Source organism: Sceloporus occidentalis, unplaced genomic scaffold (assembly GCF_023333645.1).
Source record: "Sceloporus occidentalis isolate IW3139 unplaced genomic scaffold, rSceOcc1.0.p SCAF_1, whole genome shotgun sequence".
NCBI classification, from domain to species: Eukaryota; Metazoa; Chordata; class Lepidosauria; order Squamata; family Phrynosomatidae; genus Sceloporus; species Sceloporus occidentalis.
Genome location: NW_028316981.1, coordinates 167,651,185 through 167,672,539, shown reverse-complemented (window position 1 = coordinate 167,672,539; position 21,355 = coordinate 167,651,185). Strand labels below are relative to the sequence as shown.

Genomic DNA, 21,355 nt, shown 5'->3' with positions numbered 1-21,355 from the left:
AAAGCCCATCTCAGCAGCTAGTCAGTATCAACATAGAGTTGAGAACGCTTTTCCAGTTCTTGATCTCATATCATCCTTATAAGTTCTCATCAGACTATTCAGATAGAACAAAAGTATAAGATTTTGCACTGACATACTGTACTTAAGTGATTCAAAATCCATTCAAACATCAACTGGCTTCACAATTCTTTAATTAGAACAATGTTAAACTCTTTTTCTTACAGGTTTTTACAGTGCAATAATCACGTTGATCTTCTACACATTTGCATTCTTTCAGTTCTACAAAGATTCTGACTTTTTTTGTTATTTTTTTCAAAGAACAAAGGAAATGAAATGAACTGTCAAGAGAAAAAACAGATCTGTAGGTTTTCTGCCTTAGCTCAACCCCACCAAATGGGCTCTAAAACTAGGCAGGCCTGTTTACACCTCACTACCACTCACTGTCAGTCAGACAACATATGGATAGTAAACTTCTGGAAGCTTTTTTTCTAGCTGACAGAGCAGGTGGCAGTTTTGATGGAAGGCTGGCATTTGGTGAGCTGGCAGGACCAAATGGAGAAGCATTTAAACCAAAGTAATTAAAACAGGAAGAGACAGAGGGAGTGTAGATCTCAAAATATTGCCTTCTATATTCCAGACTGCGTCCCTATCACTTTGATGTCTAAGTGGTAAATGCCTGGCAGCAGTGATAACAGAAGCAACAGAATAAAGGCCAAGGGATCCAGGAATTCAATGCCAACATCTCACAGATTCTGCAACGAGAATCTGACAACTGGAAAAACATATGGATGTGAGAAAAATACACATAACATTTCTATGCTTATTTTTATTTGCCGACTCCAAGGTTACACTAAAGAGTTTTTGACAAACTGGAAAAAAGGAAAATTGGTTTTTATGGGCATGAGGCAAATAAATACAGAAAGTCAAAGAGTCTTCAGTACAGAGTATAACTGCCAGCCTCCTAAGGCTGTGGTGGCGAACTTATAACATGTGTACCCTCTCTGGCATGCAAAGCCATTTTGGAGGGCATGTGGAGAGAAGGGAGAGAGGAGGGTGCGCACCTATCCAGAAGCAACTTCAGGCCCAAGAGGGTAGGGGGAAGAGGAAGAACAGGCCCTCCCAGGCCTTTAGATGTCTCTGGGAAAGTCCCGGTCCCAGAAGTCCCACCCCCATAGAGTGGAAGTCCTGCCCCTGGAAGTTCCGTCTCCCCCCCCTCCCCCCGGTGTTACCCAGTGCCAGAACGCCTTTGAGTTTGGGCACTCAGTCTTTAAAAGATTCACCACCACTGCTAAAGCTTTACTTAAGGGACCGCCTCTTCCTTCATAATCCGCCCCGCACCCTCAGATCATCGGGTACCAATCAATTGGAAATTGATTTAATATGATATAATATACTGACTGACATGTTCCCTGAAAGAGATGCTGTTCTATTCCCCGATTGTATTGTCAACTGGTAATTTAATTGATAATTGTTATTGATATGCTGAGATTGTAATGTTAGTAATTTTGTTTAAAGATTTTTATGTATATGTTGGATTTTACCTAGTCTGTAACCCCGCTTCGATCCAATGGGAGAGGCGGGGAAACATAAATAAAATTATTATTATTATTATTATTATTATTATTATTATTAAAACATAGCTTACCATCGGTTTCCTGACTGCTGCCCTCCCCACCAGATGTTCCATCACCACTGATTTCTCACTGATTTTATACAGATTGCTCTTTCTCTATTGCTGGAAGCAGCAACAACAGAGAAATCTGTGTCATGATTTGCTGGTGGAAAACTAGAAAGTGTGCTCTTCACCCCAGCCTTTTGGAGATCTCTGTACAGAGCACTCTTTCTATGCAAGATAGACAAAAGACACCCAGCTTCCTCTGAGGCAGCGGACTGCTGAGGGGGAGAATGTCCGCTGGCCCCCAAGCCAGCATCATATATATGCCTCAGGTTTACAGGGATATGGGGAAAAGACTGGGAGCTATGCAAAATTAAATACCAGTTGCTTCCTGACAACTGAAAAATGGCCTGGTCTGACATATTTTTTTGCAGAGATTATTGTTTTAATAGAAGAAGAGACATTATTGCCTTTGGTGCACACATAGTCATGTCTCTATTTTCTCCAGAAACGAATTAAAATGCTTCAAAATTTTACCAAATATGCTTAAACAGATCAGAGATAGCAGCACAGTTAGGAGCTTTGTATACAGTATAACTTGTACACCTTATAAATGATGCCATTATCTTGCCACTCATCAGGGTTTTTTTTTAAGTACTAGCCTTTTATTTCTACCTACCATCTAGAAGTCACCTCCACAATTATAAAAGCTGATAAACGGTTCATATTATGACAAGGCTCCAATTGTCTGAATCCAACAGAAGCCATTTGATTTTATATTAGTTGCCAAGCTGTACCCCTAGCATAGAGTTGCAGCTAATTTCAAATGCCTAGGGGGAAAAGGGGGGGGGGGGAGGATTTTAGATCTTCAGGTTTTTTGGACAGTCCTTAGCATTGACCATGCCGTGGCTTCTGGTAATGGAATGCCAAAACACTTGGAGGTCCAAGGGTTCCCCAGCCCTTCTACCTCTGCTTTTTTTACAACACACCAGCCCCCCCCCCCCCCAACCCTAATCCGTTATGGCTTCAAGCAGACCTGTGGCTGGGCAGGGGAAGGTGCATCAGGATGCTGGATGAGTATTTGACCCTGTTCTGGATGGGATGTCACCATGGTGCTTGCAGAACCCACCACCATGCTGTTGCCATTTAGTGAGGAAGTCACTCCCTGTGTCAGGCTGGCTTTGAGTCTCTGCAAGGGAAGAAAAACAACAAAAGATTAACAGAGGCCTACTGCTTTCTTTCCAGTTTGCTGACCATATCCTAGAAGGATGTAGACGTTTGAGAATAAGAACTGGTAAAACTCTTTTGGATGTGAGGTTGCATCCAATGGTAACTTTGCCTGAACTGTTTTTAATATTCATCCTTTGTTTTACAGGTAGAGCTGTACACTTTTGTGGCTACAGACTCTGTAACACCCTGGTGGTAATTTGTTTTGAAAGCCGAGGAGGGCTGTATCATTTGTTTTGTTTTGTTTTTTGCTGTTATTGTCAAATATCTCCCTCTTCATACCATGTGGCAAATTCTTTGAAACATAGGGCTCTTCCAAATGAGGTTTTTCCTAATTCAGGAATCTGACAGTGGGGAGGCAGTTCAGATGTCATAGCATTTCCATTTATAATCCTCCCAAATTTTCCCAGTGCTTCTTTCACTTTTTTTTTTTTTGAGTTAAGAAGGGGAAGTTAGAAGAACAGCATAATGGCTTTTGATTGGTAAGGCTAGGAGCCATCCACCTGAGAAGGCGTTTCAAAGGCAGTTTGTAATATAGGGTTTTAAACTCAGTTGTTCAAAAGACAAAGAAAAAAATCTTGGGTTACTGGAAGATTGTTGCCTAAACCTAGCGACCTGCTGGATCCATACCAAGTTATCTAGAAATAATGGACTGGGGTGCAAACCTGTCTTTTCTCAAAAGGTTTCACAGCAACTAAAACATGTCATAAACTCTAGTTTCTTTGTATTTCAAATAATTCTAACAAAAATAGCTTATGAAACACACAACCTATCCCTGTGACTATCTAATTACAGTACAACTTTGAATATCCATATTTGTTACATTAACTTGGGAACTAAACGTTCTTTAATTAGAACTGAAGGCACACAACAACAAATAGGTTATTCTTTTGCATCAATATTAAAAGTGAAAGCACAACTAAGCACCATTCCCTCCACATACTAATTATGACAATAAGCTGGAGGTTGTGGACTATAGATTTACTTTACATATTAAAAGAGATTGCAGGGAGGATTTTAAAAAACTAAAAGTGTGTGAATCTGAGAGGAGAATACTTAGCTGTCCCATCTTTTGAAATGAAGTAAACACACATACTCTGAGACCCTTGGAGACATTACCCCACTATGGAAAGAAGACGCCTCCTGCAACAGCTTTCACAGAGGATGAATAGTCTTGTGAAGTTGGAAGGGTGAGATTTCTCTAATTTCCTCCAAATTACAGCAACTAAGCACATGTGAGTGGTTCTATTGTTATGTGATGGAACTCACCATTTTGGCTTCTGAGTGCACTGGAAGGCCTGATGGTGAAATGGAGCCACTGCTAATAATTGGAGGACCAGGAATACCAGGAATGTTTGGCACCACAGACACAGGCCTTGCTAGCTATATGTTGGAAGGAGAATAGAAAGCACCTCGTGTTAAGCAGTGTTTATGATAAGCTCCTTCTGTAAAGGAGAAAGGAACAAAAAATCTTGCTTGAAAAATAGCAAAATCCTGCCAACAGTACAACAAACAATACAGCTGCTTAATTCAGAAGAAGAAGAATCTGGAGGCAAAAGGGAAAACTTTAATGCCTTTTTCCTTTTCCTCTGAGTCACTCCACAGACTGCTCTACAGCAAGCCTCAGCAGTCATCTCCAGTTCTGGCTCCCTTATGTTTGTACCTGAATGATATTCCTTTTTGTTGCCTTTTTCCAGTCTTCTGCAGTATGACACCTTCCAGATGTTTTGGATTTCACCTCCCATCAATTCAAACCAGCATGGCCAACAATTAGGAATGCTAGGAATTGTGATTCAAAACATCTGGAGGGAATTAGGTTGGTGAAAGCCTACTTATTAGAATGTTAGGTCTATATGTATAACATCTTAAGCATATACTTAATAACCAAAAAAAAGTCATGCTGGATCAGACCAAAAACCAATCTAGTTCAATACAGTACTCTATTTACACAGTGGAAAGCTGATCAACATGATGTAAGAGTAACTATAGTCTCTGTTGCATTAAAAATCCGCAATGTGTAATGCAGCCATCACAAGCATCTTACTATGAAATCAGATGTTGCTGGTAATGAGTAAACAATTTGAAAAGAGCTGTGATATGAGACAAGTTTGGAGAGTAAATGTGGAATAATGGCAAACTCTGACTGGACCGGGAAACCTAGGTTCAAATCCACACCCAGCCACAAGGCTCATTGGCTGACCTTTGGTCAATATACTCTTTCAACGTACCCTACCCTACAGCATTGCTATGATGATCAAATGAGATGGAGAAACCATATATATTGCTTTAAGGTCCTTAAAAGGAAAGGTGGATTTTCCAAAAAAGTATAAAAAATATTTAAGCATCACAAAACAGCTTTTAAGATTATATAAGGCTTCCACTCAGCTGATTCTGATTTCCAAAACATGATATAAACTTTCTGAGCATTTAAAAAGGGATGAAAAGGACATTAAAAAGGCAACTCTGGATCTGCACAGGCTGTGTTGTAGACAGAAAAAGCAATGCAAATTGCACCAGACGGTACTCGCATTTGTCACTCACAGATCCCAAGAAAATTCATATGCAGAAATAAAAGCTAAATAACCATTTCATGCCCCAAAGAGTCCAGGGAGGGAGTTTTTCTGGCTTGAAGAGGCCAACATGTTCTCTGCAAGCTTGAGTGATTTCAGCATAGAGCAAGCTAATCAGAGAGCCTGCCATTCCCAGCCCTGGAACTGACAGTGTCAGCCATCTGCTGAAACGAAGGCTCACTTCTGAGGCCTGATTGTCCCGCAATGTGTTTGGCAGGCACTGCTACCTTGCAGGCAGCCTCTCCCCTCCACCGCCACATCCTCCCCTCCAGCCCTGGCTTATCTCACACAGAGGGGTAAAAAGAGAGAGAGATGTCAATTTTGCAAATTAAAGTGCCCACATATGCTCTGCAAAGGGAAAAGCTGTCCCTTCCTTTATCAAAAGTAACTGTGCTGGAAGCTTCCATTTACCGATATGACAGAAGGCATCTGAACGGGAGGGCCAGGAAGGACAGGCATGGTTTGCCCATTCACAAGGTGCATGACAAGTGGTATAGAGCTGGTTGGAGACCTGGAAGAAAACAACACATAAGCAAAAGATATTACAAGTTCCATTCATATGCACAAACAGAGATTCTGTCCAATGTGTTCTAGATGCGGGGGATTCTTTCAGAACCAAATGAACCACCCACCCACCCACCCACCTGTTCTCAACTCTTCACAGAACAACCTGGGTATCACTGCAATGGAAAAAAAGCCAGCAGAGAAGTATTAAGAATCCAGAAATATCCTAGCCAGAAAAGACATGAACTGCAAAAGCACAGATGCTCATAGTGCGCACTTGTCTGCTCATGTTCAGATCTGACATTCCTGCCATTTGTCACAAGAAGTACAATGTTTGAATCAGTGGCCAACACTGGATTTGAGAGAGAGAGATGAGCCATCTGTTCAGGTGCAGAAGTACTATCTGTCTCTCATTGCAAAAGTAGGCACTCAATGTGCTATGCAAGCTTGACAGCAGCAATCAGATCAGCAGAGGGATACTTGTCACTGGTTACACTTAAATGGAGGACAGCTGTAGTACCCAGAGGAAAAAAGAAAAGCTGTGTGGTCTTTTTGAAGATTGTCTTTCAGTCAGTTTTCAGCAGCAGCCCTAACCTACAAACTGCTCGTCCTAGCCATACAGAGAAAGATACTGAGTGGTGAGATTCAGGGTGGAGAAGGGAGCCATCTTGAGATACCAGACCTAACTAAAGTAGACAATATCTGGGAAGAGGTTACACCTTAGAACAAGGTAGGGAGACACTGGCCTTCCAAATGGACCTTTGCAACTTTGGCTCTCAGGAACCCCAACCATTCAAGGGAGTTATAGAACAAAATGTTTCACTGGCCAAAGGTTTCCTAGTTCCGCTTTTGAGAGAGGATCAGTCTTGGGGCAAAACTAGACATTAGATACCAGAGAGCTGCAATAGTCTCAACGTGTGCGAGTGAGCGAGAGAAAGAGAGGGGTCTACATGGAAAAGCCTAGAAAGCCTGACAATGCTTCTCTGCCACCTTATACTTCAAGAGTATAGTGTGAACAAAGTGAAAATTTCAGGAGACAAGGAAGAATCTTGTTAAAAAGCATTTTGAGCAAAGATCCAACCAGCACTGGGATACTGAATGAAGAAGGAAGAACCAAGCAAGCAAGGAGGCCAAAAGCTAAAGCGTTCTAAAGAAAGGAGACTGGAGGCTTCCATTTTTCTGGGCAAGGGAGCCAAGCGCAGCAGTCAATGTAGGAACTTTGACTAGTGAGGAGATGGTGGTTGGAGTCTTTGTTTGTGGGAAAGTGCACAAGACAGAGGTCAAGCCTGCTTCTTCTTCTTGTTCCTTCTCAACCTTTAATCATGGGGCAGAAGGTAGTCTTATAATAAACAATCAAGTCTTTAGAGTTATAGGATGCTATTTCTTTCCTTGTGGATGTTTTTTCAGTTTTCTATACCACTGCCAACGTCTGAAACCATGAGATTTAAAGGACAAACTGCTGATTCTTTTGACAGGTTACTGAATGGTCAGTCATAACCACCTTTAAGGCTGCTGTTTTCCTCCCCATGCCAACCACCATCCCTTTACTTACCCAAGCTGTCTGTTGGAAGGTGGAGCCTGGGTGATGACAGAGGTAGGGGAAGGGAGCGTAGGATGGATAGGATCATATCCTAAGTGCAGTGGCAGTGACCCAGGACGTACAATGGTTGGAGTCGGTGTAGAAATGATAACAGGCTTTGAAGTGATCTCCTAAAAAATGTGCCAGATGTAATAATCGTTTGTGACCAATCACTTGTTCCTCTTACCAACTCACATAATTTTCAAGACCACCTCTCATGGGGGGGGGGGGAAATGAAGCAGAGAAACAAAGCAACTACATAATTCCACAGTATGGACCAGAAGTTCTATATCCACAGGATTAAATGTTCAGTTCATCTGCTGGAACTTCTCAGACACTTTCAAACATATTGCCAGAAAGCCCACCTTAATTTAAAAAAAGTAAAAAGGCAAAATCTCTAAGAGTGTATATATACATATGGTGACTGTTCAACCCCTTTGCCACCAAAATACAGGGGTTCCTCTCAGATATGAGGTTTCTACCCTTTAACCCATCATATGTGAAGGGCTTTCCCTGATCTGCATCTCTGCCACGAGTGTAAGGACTTCCTCCTGCCCCTGTGTGTTACAATATCTGTGGGGACTGCCTAAATGTCCTCAGGATTCCCAAGAGGATTTATGCAATTTCGATCCCCAATGGGCACCACCCTTCTGTATTCATTGCTGCCACCACAAACACCGTGCCTGAACGCAACATTTCCTATAGACAGCATTCTCAGAGGCCAAAAGTGTATAAAAACAAAAGCAGCTTTTTATTTACAAAAGTTAAACATAGCAAGAAAGAAAATTATTTATTACGTTTAAAATACCTCTCTCATTCTCCTCTCTAGCTAATTCAGATCCTTAAAAACCACTTATATATGCCTAAACCTGACTGACTTTTATTTATATATCTTCCCCACCCTGTTACACAGTCCCTAACTAACCTCAACTAACATTCCATTGCCTCCCCACTCCCCTTACCTCATATTCTATTATATAATTAATAAATTAAACAATACGATTGCCCCTCCACATTTGTGGCTTTGACATTTGCAGTTCTGGTTAACTGTGGCGTTGATTCATATGCTCTGCCTAGGAATTTCTAGTCCTTCAGCATGACTCTGCCAAAAGCTGACCACAGAATCACATGTGCATGCCTGTGGCGCCCCGCGCACTTCCGCGCCGCCGCGCACGAGCCCCATTGTTTCTAATGGGGCTTGAGCATAGGAGGAATTCGCCTTAAGTGGGGGGGGGGGTCCGGAACGGATCCCCCACGTAAGGTAAGGGCCGACTGTATTTCTCAATGCAAATCAATAACATCACTGTACACTTCTCCGTTACAGCAGTTTGATACCATTCTGAGTGTTTGTCTTCTTTGTACAGAATCCTGGGACTTTTAGTTTGATGGTAAGGTACTTAGAATTATCTCCTTAGAAAACTCTAGTGCATATTCCCCTAAATTTGGTATCAGTCTGGTACAACTGAGTAGTGCACATACATACTGTCAGGAATCCAAACTGTTTACATTGATCATGACCAGAATAAACTCAGAAATTGTTGTTTGATTGAAAGAAGATGACTCATACTTATTTCATCTTTACTTTGCATTAAAAGGGATAGGAGGCCATCCACATGACTGCAATATACAGTCTGCCCTCCTCATACGTGGGGGATCCATTCTGGACCTCCCCGCATATAGGGAAAAGAGTGTGAGCTCAAGCCCCATAGAAAATAATGGAGAGTGTGCTCAAGGTGGAGCATGGGGCACGCAGTGCAAGTACATGCCCCATTATTTCTGCCAGGGCTTGCCTTCCACATAAGCTCAAAGCAAGCCTGCCTATAAAGAGGGCCAACTGTACTCCTATAATGCTGCTATTTCACTTTTACTGCTCTGGCTGTTTCCTGTTGCATTCTGGGGTTTGTAGTTCAGTGAGGCCGAAGAGCTCTCTGGCTGAGAATTCTAAATGCCTCTCCCAAAACTGTAAATCCCAGAATGCAAAAGGAGGCAGCCAGAGCAGTAAAAGTGGAATAGCAGCACTATAGGAGTGTAGTGTGGTAATCTAGAATGTCTTAAAGCCATCTCAGCCTTATCAGATACGTGGTCCTAACTACAAAATAGGGCAATTATAGAGAGAAAAAGATGGATGAATGTGATACGTCAGGACTGACAGCCATTAGGAATGGAAAAGCTCCCCCTTTCACCAATGTTGCCCACTGACTAATATACATTTGATTAGAAACAGCCTTATTTTTTCAAACTGTACAATGACAACCCCCCCCCCCCTCCCAGTTTCAACTGATACCTGATAACTTCATTTGGACACTGGCACATTCTCTAATTGGTAGCTGCACTTCTGGCTCTGTAGATAATCCAGTATGGATTCATGTAAAGGCTGCATCATGGTGCCTAATTCCCAGCCCTCTGCACAGTTTAACATTTCGCGTGTGTCTGGATGCTGGAACAGTGGAGCCAGAAGATACAGATGGCTAATTCTCAGTTACTGAGTCTACAGGCAGCGAGCATACTGGAAATATCCATCTGGATCCAATTCCAACACCTCTAATTGAAGAGGCAAGAATTCGAAGAGCCACTAACTAAGCTTCCATAAACTTCATTTCATTATTTCCGAGCTCCTCTTCATTCTACAGTTTGGTTCAGATCCATATTGGTTCTCCCACCCCCACTATGCAAATACCTTGGGGAGCAACTGGGGTTGTTAACAGGCTGGTTACCCAACTGGGACTGTGCAGAGAGGTAATGACATAGCTATGATCTGTACAACCAAGGCACCTTTTGGATGTCTCTGCCTTCCAAAACTGGAAATCCCAGTTCTTACAACTAGCATTCCCACATGATCCAAGCTAATTAGAAAGTTCAGCAGTGGGGTCTGTGGGCAATTTGTGCACATGGAGTCCAAGGAAGCACACAGATTTGAGCCTACTGCATCTTCTGCACCCTCACCAGTATGTTTCAAAGAGTAACCAAATATATATTTTTTAAAAAACATTTTTTTCAATACAAGAAGGGTTTAAAGCTACTGAAAACAAATGAAAAGAAAAGTTGGGAAAGCTACCTTCTCCTTGGCCTGTGGTGACCGTGGACTTGTTACTGGACTGTCTGGAGGGGAAGAATCCACCTCGACTGGCTCTTCCTCTTTTATTTTGACATCTGGAGTAGAGGGGAGAGACATATCCAGAGGTCCAGAACACTATGGAAACAGAGAATAGGTATTTCAGTATTTTGCCATTACATTACTTTTCTTCAGCATGCACAAGGGATGTTTACATGTTACCTTTTAGGACAGCCTGTGTCACACCATCATTCCCTTCTGTAGGAGCTGCTTCCTCTGGGCCCCCAAACAATCCTGATATTAATATGGCAGTAAATGAGCTACTAAATAGCCGAGAACCTCTGGCTCTCCAGACTTTGCTGGACTCCCACTTTTCATCAGCTTCAGTTAGCGTGGCCAGTGGTAATGAAGGGGGGAACAGCAGTGGGGGGGAACAGCAGTTTATCAAGATCTGGAAGGCTAAAGATTCCCCATCCTAACTTGGGCTACTATTAACTCTTCCTGTCAAGGACTTGTAGTATATGAACAAATATTACTGGGGCTATGCTTACAGCACTCTCTAGATGAGCCTCTCTCAACATTTTTACCCTGAAGGAACCATTGAAATAATTTTCAGGTAGCGGGGAACCCCTGCATAACAATTATTACATCTGCAGCTTAGAAACGCTTATTTTTGGAAGTCACAATCTCTTGTGGAACTCCTAGTGACCTCTGGTGAAACCCTAGGGTTTCAGCAGCCCTGGTTGAGAAACCCTGATATAGGTTGCATCTATGCTACAGAAATAATGCAGTTTGACACCGCTTTAACTACAGTGATTCCATCCTATGGAATCCCGGCATTTGTAGTTTGTTGTGACACCAGAGCTCTCTGGCAGAGAAGATGAAATATCTAATAAAACTACAAATCCCAGATTTCCATAGCACTGAGCCATGGCAGTTAGAAGCGTGTCAAACTGCATTATTTCTGCAGTGCAGCTGCAGCCTTAGACTGAGAAAGTGTACTCTATATGACACAGGAGCAGTGAGCACTACACCTCCAGGAGAACATTGTGTTATACTGTATATACTCGACTATAAGACAATCTCATGTATAAGTTGAGGGCAGGTTTAGGGGCCAAACTGATGGATTTTGATATGACCAGTGGATAAGTCGAGAGTAAGACTGAGGGTTATGTAACAAAGGATCTAAAGGATGAAGCAAGGGAAAACAATGCCAAAGAACTTACAAAATTGCAGGAGGCATAACTGTTTGTGTTCACATTGAAGGACAGAGCAATGAGAGAATAGAGGAAGGTTAGTGCTTCCAGGAAGATGACACTCCTGCGGTTCACCAGGAGATGGTTTCTATTTTTATGAGAGTTAAAGTAAAGTACATTGACCCGTGGATAAGTTGACTCAGATTTTTTGAGTCAATTTTTAAAATAAAATTTCTAGACTTATACATGAGTATATACAGTATCTGTTCTAGGAGCCCATACCAAAATTGCTTATTAACACAGGGATCTGGTATTTTTCAGATTCTGCAAGTAACACTTACATAAGCTTTTCTTTCTTTCACCTTTTTTAAAAAGAGCTTTGAAAATGTAAAAAAAAAAAAAAAAGGAAAACTAAAATGCCTTTAGGTTACAAAAAGCACTTTCATTCATAGAAGCACTGTAACCCATTATATAAGTCATTTTTGAATTATTGCTTGATTTATCAAAAGTCAACAAGAGAGCCATACCAGTTATTACAAATCTATGACCGGCCCATTGTAATAAAACCTCACCATATGCCTGAGCCTGGCAGTGTGCCGCCACACCTATTTTCATTTCAGCCATGCTGCGTGGCCTTTTCCAATTTTGCCCACAGCAGCTTGTTGCCTCCCTTGATCACGGGGGTCAGCGCAACAGCAAAAGGAAATGGCAAAAACCAGGGGCATGGAGTGCTCCTGGCAAATCAGGAAGGAGAAATAGCACATCAATTGGTCCTGAAGTGATAAAAAACAGGAGCACAGTGCCTCCTCAAAGTCCTTGGATGGTAGCTTGCCAAGATGATTTTTTAAAAAGGGTATAATGAGCTTCTGAGAAGCAATAGGCAAGTCAGCATGAGCAAGTCATCCTTGGAGGTATGCAAGGAAAGAATTTTTTTTTAGTAGCTACCTAGAAAATATGGGGAAGGAATATTTAACTGGATCATATATCTTTTCTTGTTTCCTACTTCTTCTCAGTATTTTGCTTAGTGCAAGCATATCTGCCATTGTCTCCCTCCCAATTTCCTCTCCCTGGCCTTTGCTGCATTACTCCTTGTGTGTGGACTATCCAGAGGCAGTCCTATCATTGGGCAGAAAGCTGCGGTCACTGTCCTGGAGTAGACACTGGGTGACCCTACAAAAGGTCCATAGTAGCAGCTTCCTGGCTGTTCCATTCAGTGACAGAGTCAAGCATGTCAAACTCCCCATTTGGCATGCCCTATGACAACCTGCATGCTCAGGTAAAGTGGAGGATACTGCCCCCTTACAAGCAAGGGTCAACTGCTCATCTAGTTGGCTTCTGTAGATGAAGCACACATCTCTCCTCCTCCTCCTTGCTACTTCTTTAGCCTTGCACTTGTCCAACAGAGACCCAGTGTCATCTACCCTGACAAGTAGTGGCTCTCTGGATCTCAGGAAAGCAGGTGATATAGAAAGATTTCTATATCACCTGATATTTTTATTATTTGTTTTCAATATACAGGTCACAGCAATGGACCTGGGATCTTCTGTGTGCAAAGTCTGTTCTGTATTACTGAGACTTCCAGTTTGTCATATTAATACTGCTGTTCTAAAAGTGCTTATGCATAAGTAAAATTGATTTCAGGGGGAGTGGCTTCCAAGCTAGTGAACAAAAAAGTCAATTTGAGTTCTGCAATGAACACGGAATTGTAGCACTCATAGTAGTTTCTTTTGTTAATTTGTCCATTCCGCACCCACACTTCTAAACCAAACAACAACAAATATGGTCACACACTTTAAAATTACAGTTTAAAGCAGGCCATAGATGAAAGGTCAGCAGCTGTGAGACCACTGAGCCATATCTGGCCCAATGAAGTATGTTGTCTTGACGGCGAAGTTCCCACTGCAACCTGTTAAGCTGTAGAGGCATGGAGAACATGGCACAAAGGGAAATAAAACCTACAAACAAGTAATTTTAAGGAATGAGACTTCTAGCGTCAGCCCACCATCCTTCTCTAGAGAACCACTGCTGATCAACAAAGCCTTAGACTGCCTGTACCTGGTCAAACATTTCTGCACAGCTTAGAAGCTTTATTGTTACAGATAATTCATTAATGGTAATATGCAAAACAGTTAATTAATGTTAACCATTAAGTGAAAACTATAAAATTAGGAGACATTGCTTCTTTTTTACAGTTAGACTCAAAGGTGCTATAAGATCCCTTTGCATAACTATAAAATTAGTTCATCAGGTAGTAGCACATTAGTTTTAAATTTTTAAAAAATCTGCTAAAAATGCCTGATCTTCCAAATCAGTGAATTAAAATAGCATAAAATGTTAATTGTTACTCAGTCTGCTAATATCACTGTCAGTTAATGATTTAAATTATAACTTGTTGTTTAAAATTTTAATGAATCAGGGGCCAACAACATAAATTACAATTAATTATTTCCAGTCTCTCAATTTATGGTGTTCTGTCTCCTACCAAACTACCCAGACTTCTTAGCATAAAAGAAAATGGGCACTGTAGGAAGCAGGTTAAGGGAAGAATCAAGCCTCCTATTTACACAAGAAGTATCCATTTCTTCACCATTTCTTCAGAGAAGTATCACTAAGTGTCAATAAAGTTTTAATATTAAGTGGAAATTTTAAATCCTCCTAAGAGCTTCTTCTTCCTGGAGAAACTGCTAAATTAGGATGGAATTCTAAGGCCAAAAATTCAGTGGTCACTGTCTTTCGGTTTAAACTACCACACAGGGTTGTTCTGAAGATAATGGTGATGATGGTGGAAAGAACAATGTATGCCATTCTGAACTGTTCAAAGGAAGGGCAGAACACACACACAAAAGCCACAGTTGTCTTCCCCAATAAGTCTGCTTCTGGACATCACACCTGTTTTGCTTCTTATTGTGTTTAAAGGGGGTATACAGTAGAGATTAACACAGATATTGCCATCAGGTATGTACTGACTGTACATAATTGATGCTCTGAATGAGAAGGCCATCAGTCACAAAACAGTACATCCAGGAATATCCTCGTTTTCTCCATTTAATTACAACAAACTCAGTAGCTGGAACTATCCGGTCCTCCCACCCACCCCAAATCCCACACAAACTAAAACTAGCACCAGCAACTGGACTTCATTGAGCCAAATGTTCAAAGCATCTCATGAATGCGCCCAGCAGTGCCTGCCAACTTTTCTGAATAGCAAACCAGCTGGATCTAAAAATCCAGGCAATTTTAGCTGGGTAATTCCTTCAGTCTGCCAGAAACTAGTCAAGCTTTGAAATGCTGCAGTCCCCTGCTGGAGGTCAGAAATATTAGGGCAAATCATATTTAACAAGAAAGAAACTTCCAGCAATCCATAAGCTGTAGCAGTACCTATTAAAATAGTCCAACAACAGTATTTGTGGGTGGTCTTAATATATAAAATGTCTGGCTAGACTGTGGGCTTCTAACTATTTATAAAACAGACCTCAAAATGAAAGTTAATATTCTGTGCCTTAATAATAATGATAATAGTGGTAACAACAACAACAGGCAAGAAACCGAGAACAGATACTAAAATGGCTATAACTGTTTAAAAAAAACACACAGCAAAAGCAGCATGTAAGATAAAGACATGGTCAAGAGGACAATGCTATTACTTTTAATTTATTTGAAATGTAAAAAGTGAAAGAATAAAACACTTGAAAATTATTTCTTTTCTAGTCATTTTTAGATACCAAGCTTCCTGATTCTGTCAGGAGTTTCACATATTTTAGCCAGCTAAATCATTTTTCTTGCTCTTAACTTCATATTTTATATTGCAAGGTTTAAATATGATGACTGCATAGGGGAGAGAGTTTTATGAACTGAAAAACAGGTTAAAATAATTTAATAAATAAAATTAGAATTACAATGTTCTGAATTCCTCAACTCAGTATGTTTTGAAATATATTTATATAATGTAATCTCCACAACTACTGAGCTGTGAAAAAATGCTCACTGAAAAGGCTTATATGTTTACTAAGCAGATTTCAGCATAGGAGATAAAAAGCAGTTTTACAAATGCTTTGAAAAATCAAAGCACATTTTAACACATATGCACACCATAACATCTTTCCCCCCCCAAAGTTTTCTGGGAAGAAACTTCAGAGAACACTTTTACTCCAGTATTTCTTCAAACGTTACATTGTTTTGTGAAACTTGATTTCAGCTATGGCTGGGCTAGCTTCCAAAGTCTGCAACAAGTAATTAGGCCAATAAAAGATTTCTCTCTCATTCTACATCTTGCCTTAAATCCTGTAATATATGCAAGAAAATCCCTCTACTTAAAACAACATGGAAATAATTCTGCTCTTTCCAGAAATACACGCTTGCAAATTCTAACCGCAGACCACTCATTTTTGACATTTTGTAAACTTGCTGGGTAAGCTTATCTGCCATTTGTAAATAAAGGTTAATAATAATAATAATAATAATAATAATAATAATAATAAATTTGTGTGTTGTGTGCCTACAAATTGTTTCCAACCTTTTTTTTTTTTTTTGAGATCTCAAATTAATTTGTTTCCGACTTATGACGACTTTAAAGCAAATCAATCACGGGGCTTTATTGGATAGATGTATTCAGAAGAGGTTTGCCTTTGTTTTCCACTGAGGCTGAGAGCATGTGACTTGCCCAAAGTCACCCAGTGAATTTCCATGGCCAAGCAGGGATTTGAACCTGGCCTCCAGTCCCAGTCCAACACCCAAACCACTATACCAAGTGACTCACCTGCAGTTTTATCAATACTAGTATACTAATATCAATACCGATAGGACTGATATTAGTACCAATAATATCCAGTGCTTTTACGTATTGTGGAATTTTCTAGGAAACCAAACTTGCATGTTTGAATCAGAGTGTCTTTCCTTTCCTGGAAGGAACAAAACATGGGCAGAGTAGGGCTCCAAAGGCCTGTTATTTGGGGAAATCCTTCCTTGCATTTTCAGCTTTCTTTGAAGAAATGCAGACAAACTATAATTTGCTAAACTGGCTGAATAAGAAGCAAATGCACACCTGCCTCATACTGCCCTGGTCAACTGACTGCAAAGATCCCAAGATGAATGGAAAGCACCTGGGCATTTAGCATTTATTTTAATTTTACTATATTTCTTAAGTATGCTTCAAAACTAAACATAGTAACACTGCCTGAATTTAGGTTTCTGCTGCTTCATGTAGGCTTGGAACATGCAAGGGAACATTTGACAAAACAACAGGAAACAACAAGCAGGAGGTAATTCACTCCAGCTGTAGAGATGAACACTAGCTTTATTGTGAGGAATAATGAGTTAATTCTTTAACTCCTTTCCCTCTTTTTCAGTTACTGCTGTCATACTGCAGAATTAATACAGTTTGACAGCACTTTAACTGTCATGGCTTCACCTTATGGAATCCTGAGATTTGTAGTTTGTTGTGGCACCAGAGCTCTCAGACAGAGAAGGCTAAATATCTCACAGAATTACAAGTCCTACAGCACCAGGCCATGTCAGTTAAAATAAACTGCACTAATTCTGAAGTGTAGATGCAGCCAATGTCACCCTAAAGACTTCCTTGGACCATCATCATTTCACTATTTCTGTGCCTATTCTCACAACCCCTTTGTTTTGTTTACTCCTTCATTCCAGCTGTCTTTTAGGCAGCCCAGATTCACACAATAGTTTAGTAGCCAGGCCAAAAGCAATGGCCAGATTCATTTCAAGTCAAAATAGTCCCAATGTGTTCCACTTGCCAGGCATGGTTCTAACAGGAGCGCAGTGGCACAGTGTTGAGCTGCTCTTTCCTGTTCCATGGCTGACAGACATCCTTGTAGAGTGGGCCAGTAGCCCTTCTCCCCTTTGGCCTTGATAGCTATTAATGGGCAGAGTGCTTGGACAATAGACAAGCTCTAGTATTTAACAGTAAAGAAGTTTTCTTGGTGCTTCAGCTTGGAACCTCCTGCCTCAGTGGCTCAAAGATCAGCCCATTTCAGTGTAATCCCTCCAAGAAAAAGCATAATTTCCTCAGTATGAAGTCGAAGGCGTTCATGGCCGGCATCCATAGTTTTTTGTGGGTTTTTCAGGCTATGTGGCCATGTTCTAGAAGAGTTTATTCCTAACGTTTCGCCAGCATCTGTGGCTGGCATCCTCAGAGAATGCTGGCAAAATGACAGATGGTGGTGAAATTTCAAGAATAAAGTCTTCTAGAACATGGCCACATAGCCTGAAAAACCCACAAAAACTATAATTTCCTCAGTCCATGAGGTGCCCAGTTCCATCACTGCCAACAGAAAATGTGATGTTTATATAAATTCACAAAAAGAAGAAAAAAAGTCCGTTTACCAAAGTTGCATTCTTCACCATTTGTTACCCAACCAGTAAGGCAGAACAGCTGTTCCTATTCAAGATGTCCATAACCATCTGACTGCTACAAGCAAGGAATGAACCACAAAAACACAAAGGGCCAAAGCCCAATGTTATAAGACAGTACTTAATACACAGCTGATGTCTCTAGCTCAGGAAAATAGGAAAGCAGACCTTTACCATGGAATTCAGAATGTTACCAAACCAGGCAGTCCAGGCAATTATTGTTTGGCATCTTTTGATACACTCACTGTAGGCCAGTGTTGGAAAAAACCCACAAAGCTAGATGAACCTCTCTCTGCTGGTAATGTTTGGCTGATGCTTATATCTTAAAACGCAATGCATTAGCCAACACAAAGACAAGTCTCCTTAAAGCTCTCAACATTTTAGTCAATGTGAACAAAGTACTTTGCTTCTTGCCTTTTTCTCGTCATCTTCTGTTGCTTTCTCATGCTCAAAGGAACTTGCCAGTTCATTGAAGAGCCCAACTTCCTCACAATTCTTCAGAAAACGGGTTGGTGTTGGCGTCTGATCTGTTCAGGGAGCAAGATAAAAAGACAGTTAAAAACACAAGGGGGAAAGGACTGCAATACAGTGGATCCTTGTTATACGCTGGGGTTTGGTTCCAGGATCCCCCGTGTATAACAAAATCCGTGTATGCTCAAGTCCCATTAAGTATAATGGCATAGCAAAGTGGTGTCCCTAATAAAAAATGGAACATCAAGGTAAATTTATACTTTTTTGGAACATTTTCAAACCGTGTATGCTTGAATCCGTGTATAAAAAATCCGTGTATAAGAAGGGCCGACTGTATTCACTTCCTAGAATGGTAAGTCATGGATACTGATTCACAAAACTTCTTACCACTGTAGTTTTCAATCTTAAATCCTATAAACATTAGGATTCCTTAATTAATAAGATTTCTAAAATTTGCTGTTTTACAGAGCACAAGCTGAAGAGACAGGCAGGACAAGGGAATCAGTAATATAGGCCATACTAAGGATTCGGGATAGTGAATTTCCATTTAGCTGGGTAATAGTCTGCAGTAGCAGTTTTGGTTGGGTGAAGCTGGTGAAATCTTGGTGGAACAGCAACAGACACAGGTATTCTTTGAAGATACTGCCGGAGGAATATCAAAAAGAGAGATAATGTTCAACTGGTTACACTGAGAGAGGAGACAGAGATCTAATAGGAGATTTGATTATGAAGTCCAAGGTATTCTGCTGTTCAAAATGGCATTAACACATAATCTAAAGAGCATGCTCCACAGTCCTTTAATATATAATGTGGCATAAGTGTGGATAATTGCCACATCTAACTGCACTCCCCTCAATTCAGAGTGGCAAAATGTTGGATTTTAATTCCCATTTGCCCCAACCTGATTAATCATTAGGGACAATGACAGTAGTATTCATCAACATCTAGAAAGCTACCTGTTCTCTACTCCTTCTCTCAGGTGCATGTTTGGGTTGCTTGAACACTTGAGATGATCATGAATTATAGCCTTAGTCATGTCTCCATTTGTATTAGGTGTTTTTATACCCATGTAGGAAAGAAACCCTGGTGAACACATGTCTCAAAATCTCACAAAGGGATTCAGGACCTTGGATAACTAGTATAATAGTGTCTTGGCCATATCCAACTGCTCCTATGTTAATATAATTACCACAACTACCACCTGTGACCAAATCAGCATTTTATCACTCTATCATTCATGGCTTTTGAACAGAGAAGTCAACAAACCAACAACTAAAGCCATATTTTTCTCAAAGACTAGTCCACCAGCTGCTCTATTTCAAATGATCTATGGCACATCAATGACCTAAAACAATGTTTTGAAAATACTATTATACTTTTTTTTAAAAAAACTCTTCATTATTTCTGCTTTGCAATGTCTGTTTCTAAGTATTGCACATGGAAATCATAGCTGCTTCATGGCTAAAGGGCTGGATTTATCCTACATTATGATAAACAGATCTGTCTCAAACCAAGCCGCATCCCCCAAATGGGTGCCCCTCAGATTTACAACTGTCATAATCTCTAAAGCAGCTGGTTGCTTAACACATCTGAAGGGCACCAGTTTGGGGAAGAATGAAATACAACAAGGTACTATCATCTGAGTTAAGCACATCTGAATGTCCTTCCTTATTCTGTACAACCTATTTTGCCTCTGTTTGCTATGGGAAAGGGAAGGACATAAAACCCTAAAGCAGGGGTCAGCAACCTACGGCCCGCGGGCCACATGTGGCCCGCCGAGGCCTAGGGACAGGCCCCAGCCCAGCCCTGCCGCAGATTGCCACTGGGGCCTTTGGCCTCCCGCGCAAGTGCACGGGGCCTTCGGCCTCCAGCGCAGGCGCGCGGGGCCTTCGGCCTCCAGCACAAGCGTGCGGGGGCTTTGCACAAGGGGCAAGCGGCGGGCAAGGGGGGGGCAGTTGTCTATAGAAGCCTCAGAAACATGCATTTATATTAACATTTTTTAAAAAATCAGCTGATTTTTTTGTGTGTCCTCCATTTTTTTAATTTTAAAAGTGTCCTCCATTTCAAATTTTTGTCCTACATTTGTCCCGGTTTGTTTATTTAATTAATTTTAATAAATAAAATTTTTAATTATCTTTTTGGCTCCCCCCCCCCCAAGTTGTCTGAGGGACAGCAACCCGACCCCTGGGTCAAAAAGGTTGCCTACCCCTGCCCTAAAGACTTAATACCTGCTCAGTCTTTTGAACAGTCATAAGCTAATTGCTCATGCATTAATTGCTACACAGGGCAGTGTAGTGATTGGATTAGGCTAGGACTTAGGAAAACCAAGGTTCAAATGCCTGTTCATCTAAAGAAACCAACTGGTTGACTCAGCAAATCACACTCTCTCAGCCTTAGAAGAAGGCAAACGCAAAGCCTCTCTGAACAAATCTTGCCAAGGAAACTCAGTAATAGGCTTGCCTTAGGGTCACTTAAGTTTGGGAATGACCTGAAAACACATCACCACCAATATATTTCCAAGCTTACCTTCAAATCCATAAAATTTCCTTCCCACCTGTAATTAAAAATTCTCTAGAAGCCAAAAATGAAAACATAGGGACTTTCCAGACCGTCGCTTTGCACCGGCCTGGATACATGCTAAGGTTGCCTGAGGGCGGTGCCCCTGCATGCCCCGCAACCCTAGCACATTGCAGCGGTGTGATAATGGTGGTGCCCTGTATACATGGGCACCGCCATTATGATGTCACAGCTGCACTGCAGCCAAATGGCACA

At 41.1% G+C, this 21,355-nt stretch overlaps 1 protein-coding gene across 4 annotated transcripts in view; it reads right to left on the bottom strand.

The window, feature by feature from the left end:
• The window catches only part of LOC149322674 (cyclic AMP-dependent transcription factor ATF-7), a 134,184-nt gene that overhangs the window by 6,700 nt on the left and 106,129 nt on the right, over window positions 1-21,355 (bottom strand). For all 4 annotated transcript variants that reach the window (XM_089481287.1, XM_089481294.1, XM_089481311.1 and 1 more), the window contains 6 exons: window positions 18,527-18,639; window positions 10,551-10,685; window positions 7,469-7,626; window positions 5,824-5,923; window positions 4,112-4,225; window positions 2,652-2,804 (listed from right to left, as the gene is read on the bottom strand). In XM_089481287.1, coding sequence (XP_089337413.1) covers window positions 2,652-2,804; window positions 4,112-4,225; window positions 5,824-5,923; window positions 7,469-7,626; window positions 10,551-10,685; window positions 18,527-18,639 — 773 coding nt within the window. The remainder of the gene's footprint in view (window positions 1-2,651; window positions 2,805-4,111; window positions 4,226-5,823; window positions 5,924-7,468; window positions 7,627-10,550; window positions 10,686-18,526; window positions 18,640-21,355) is intronic.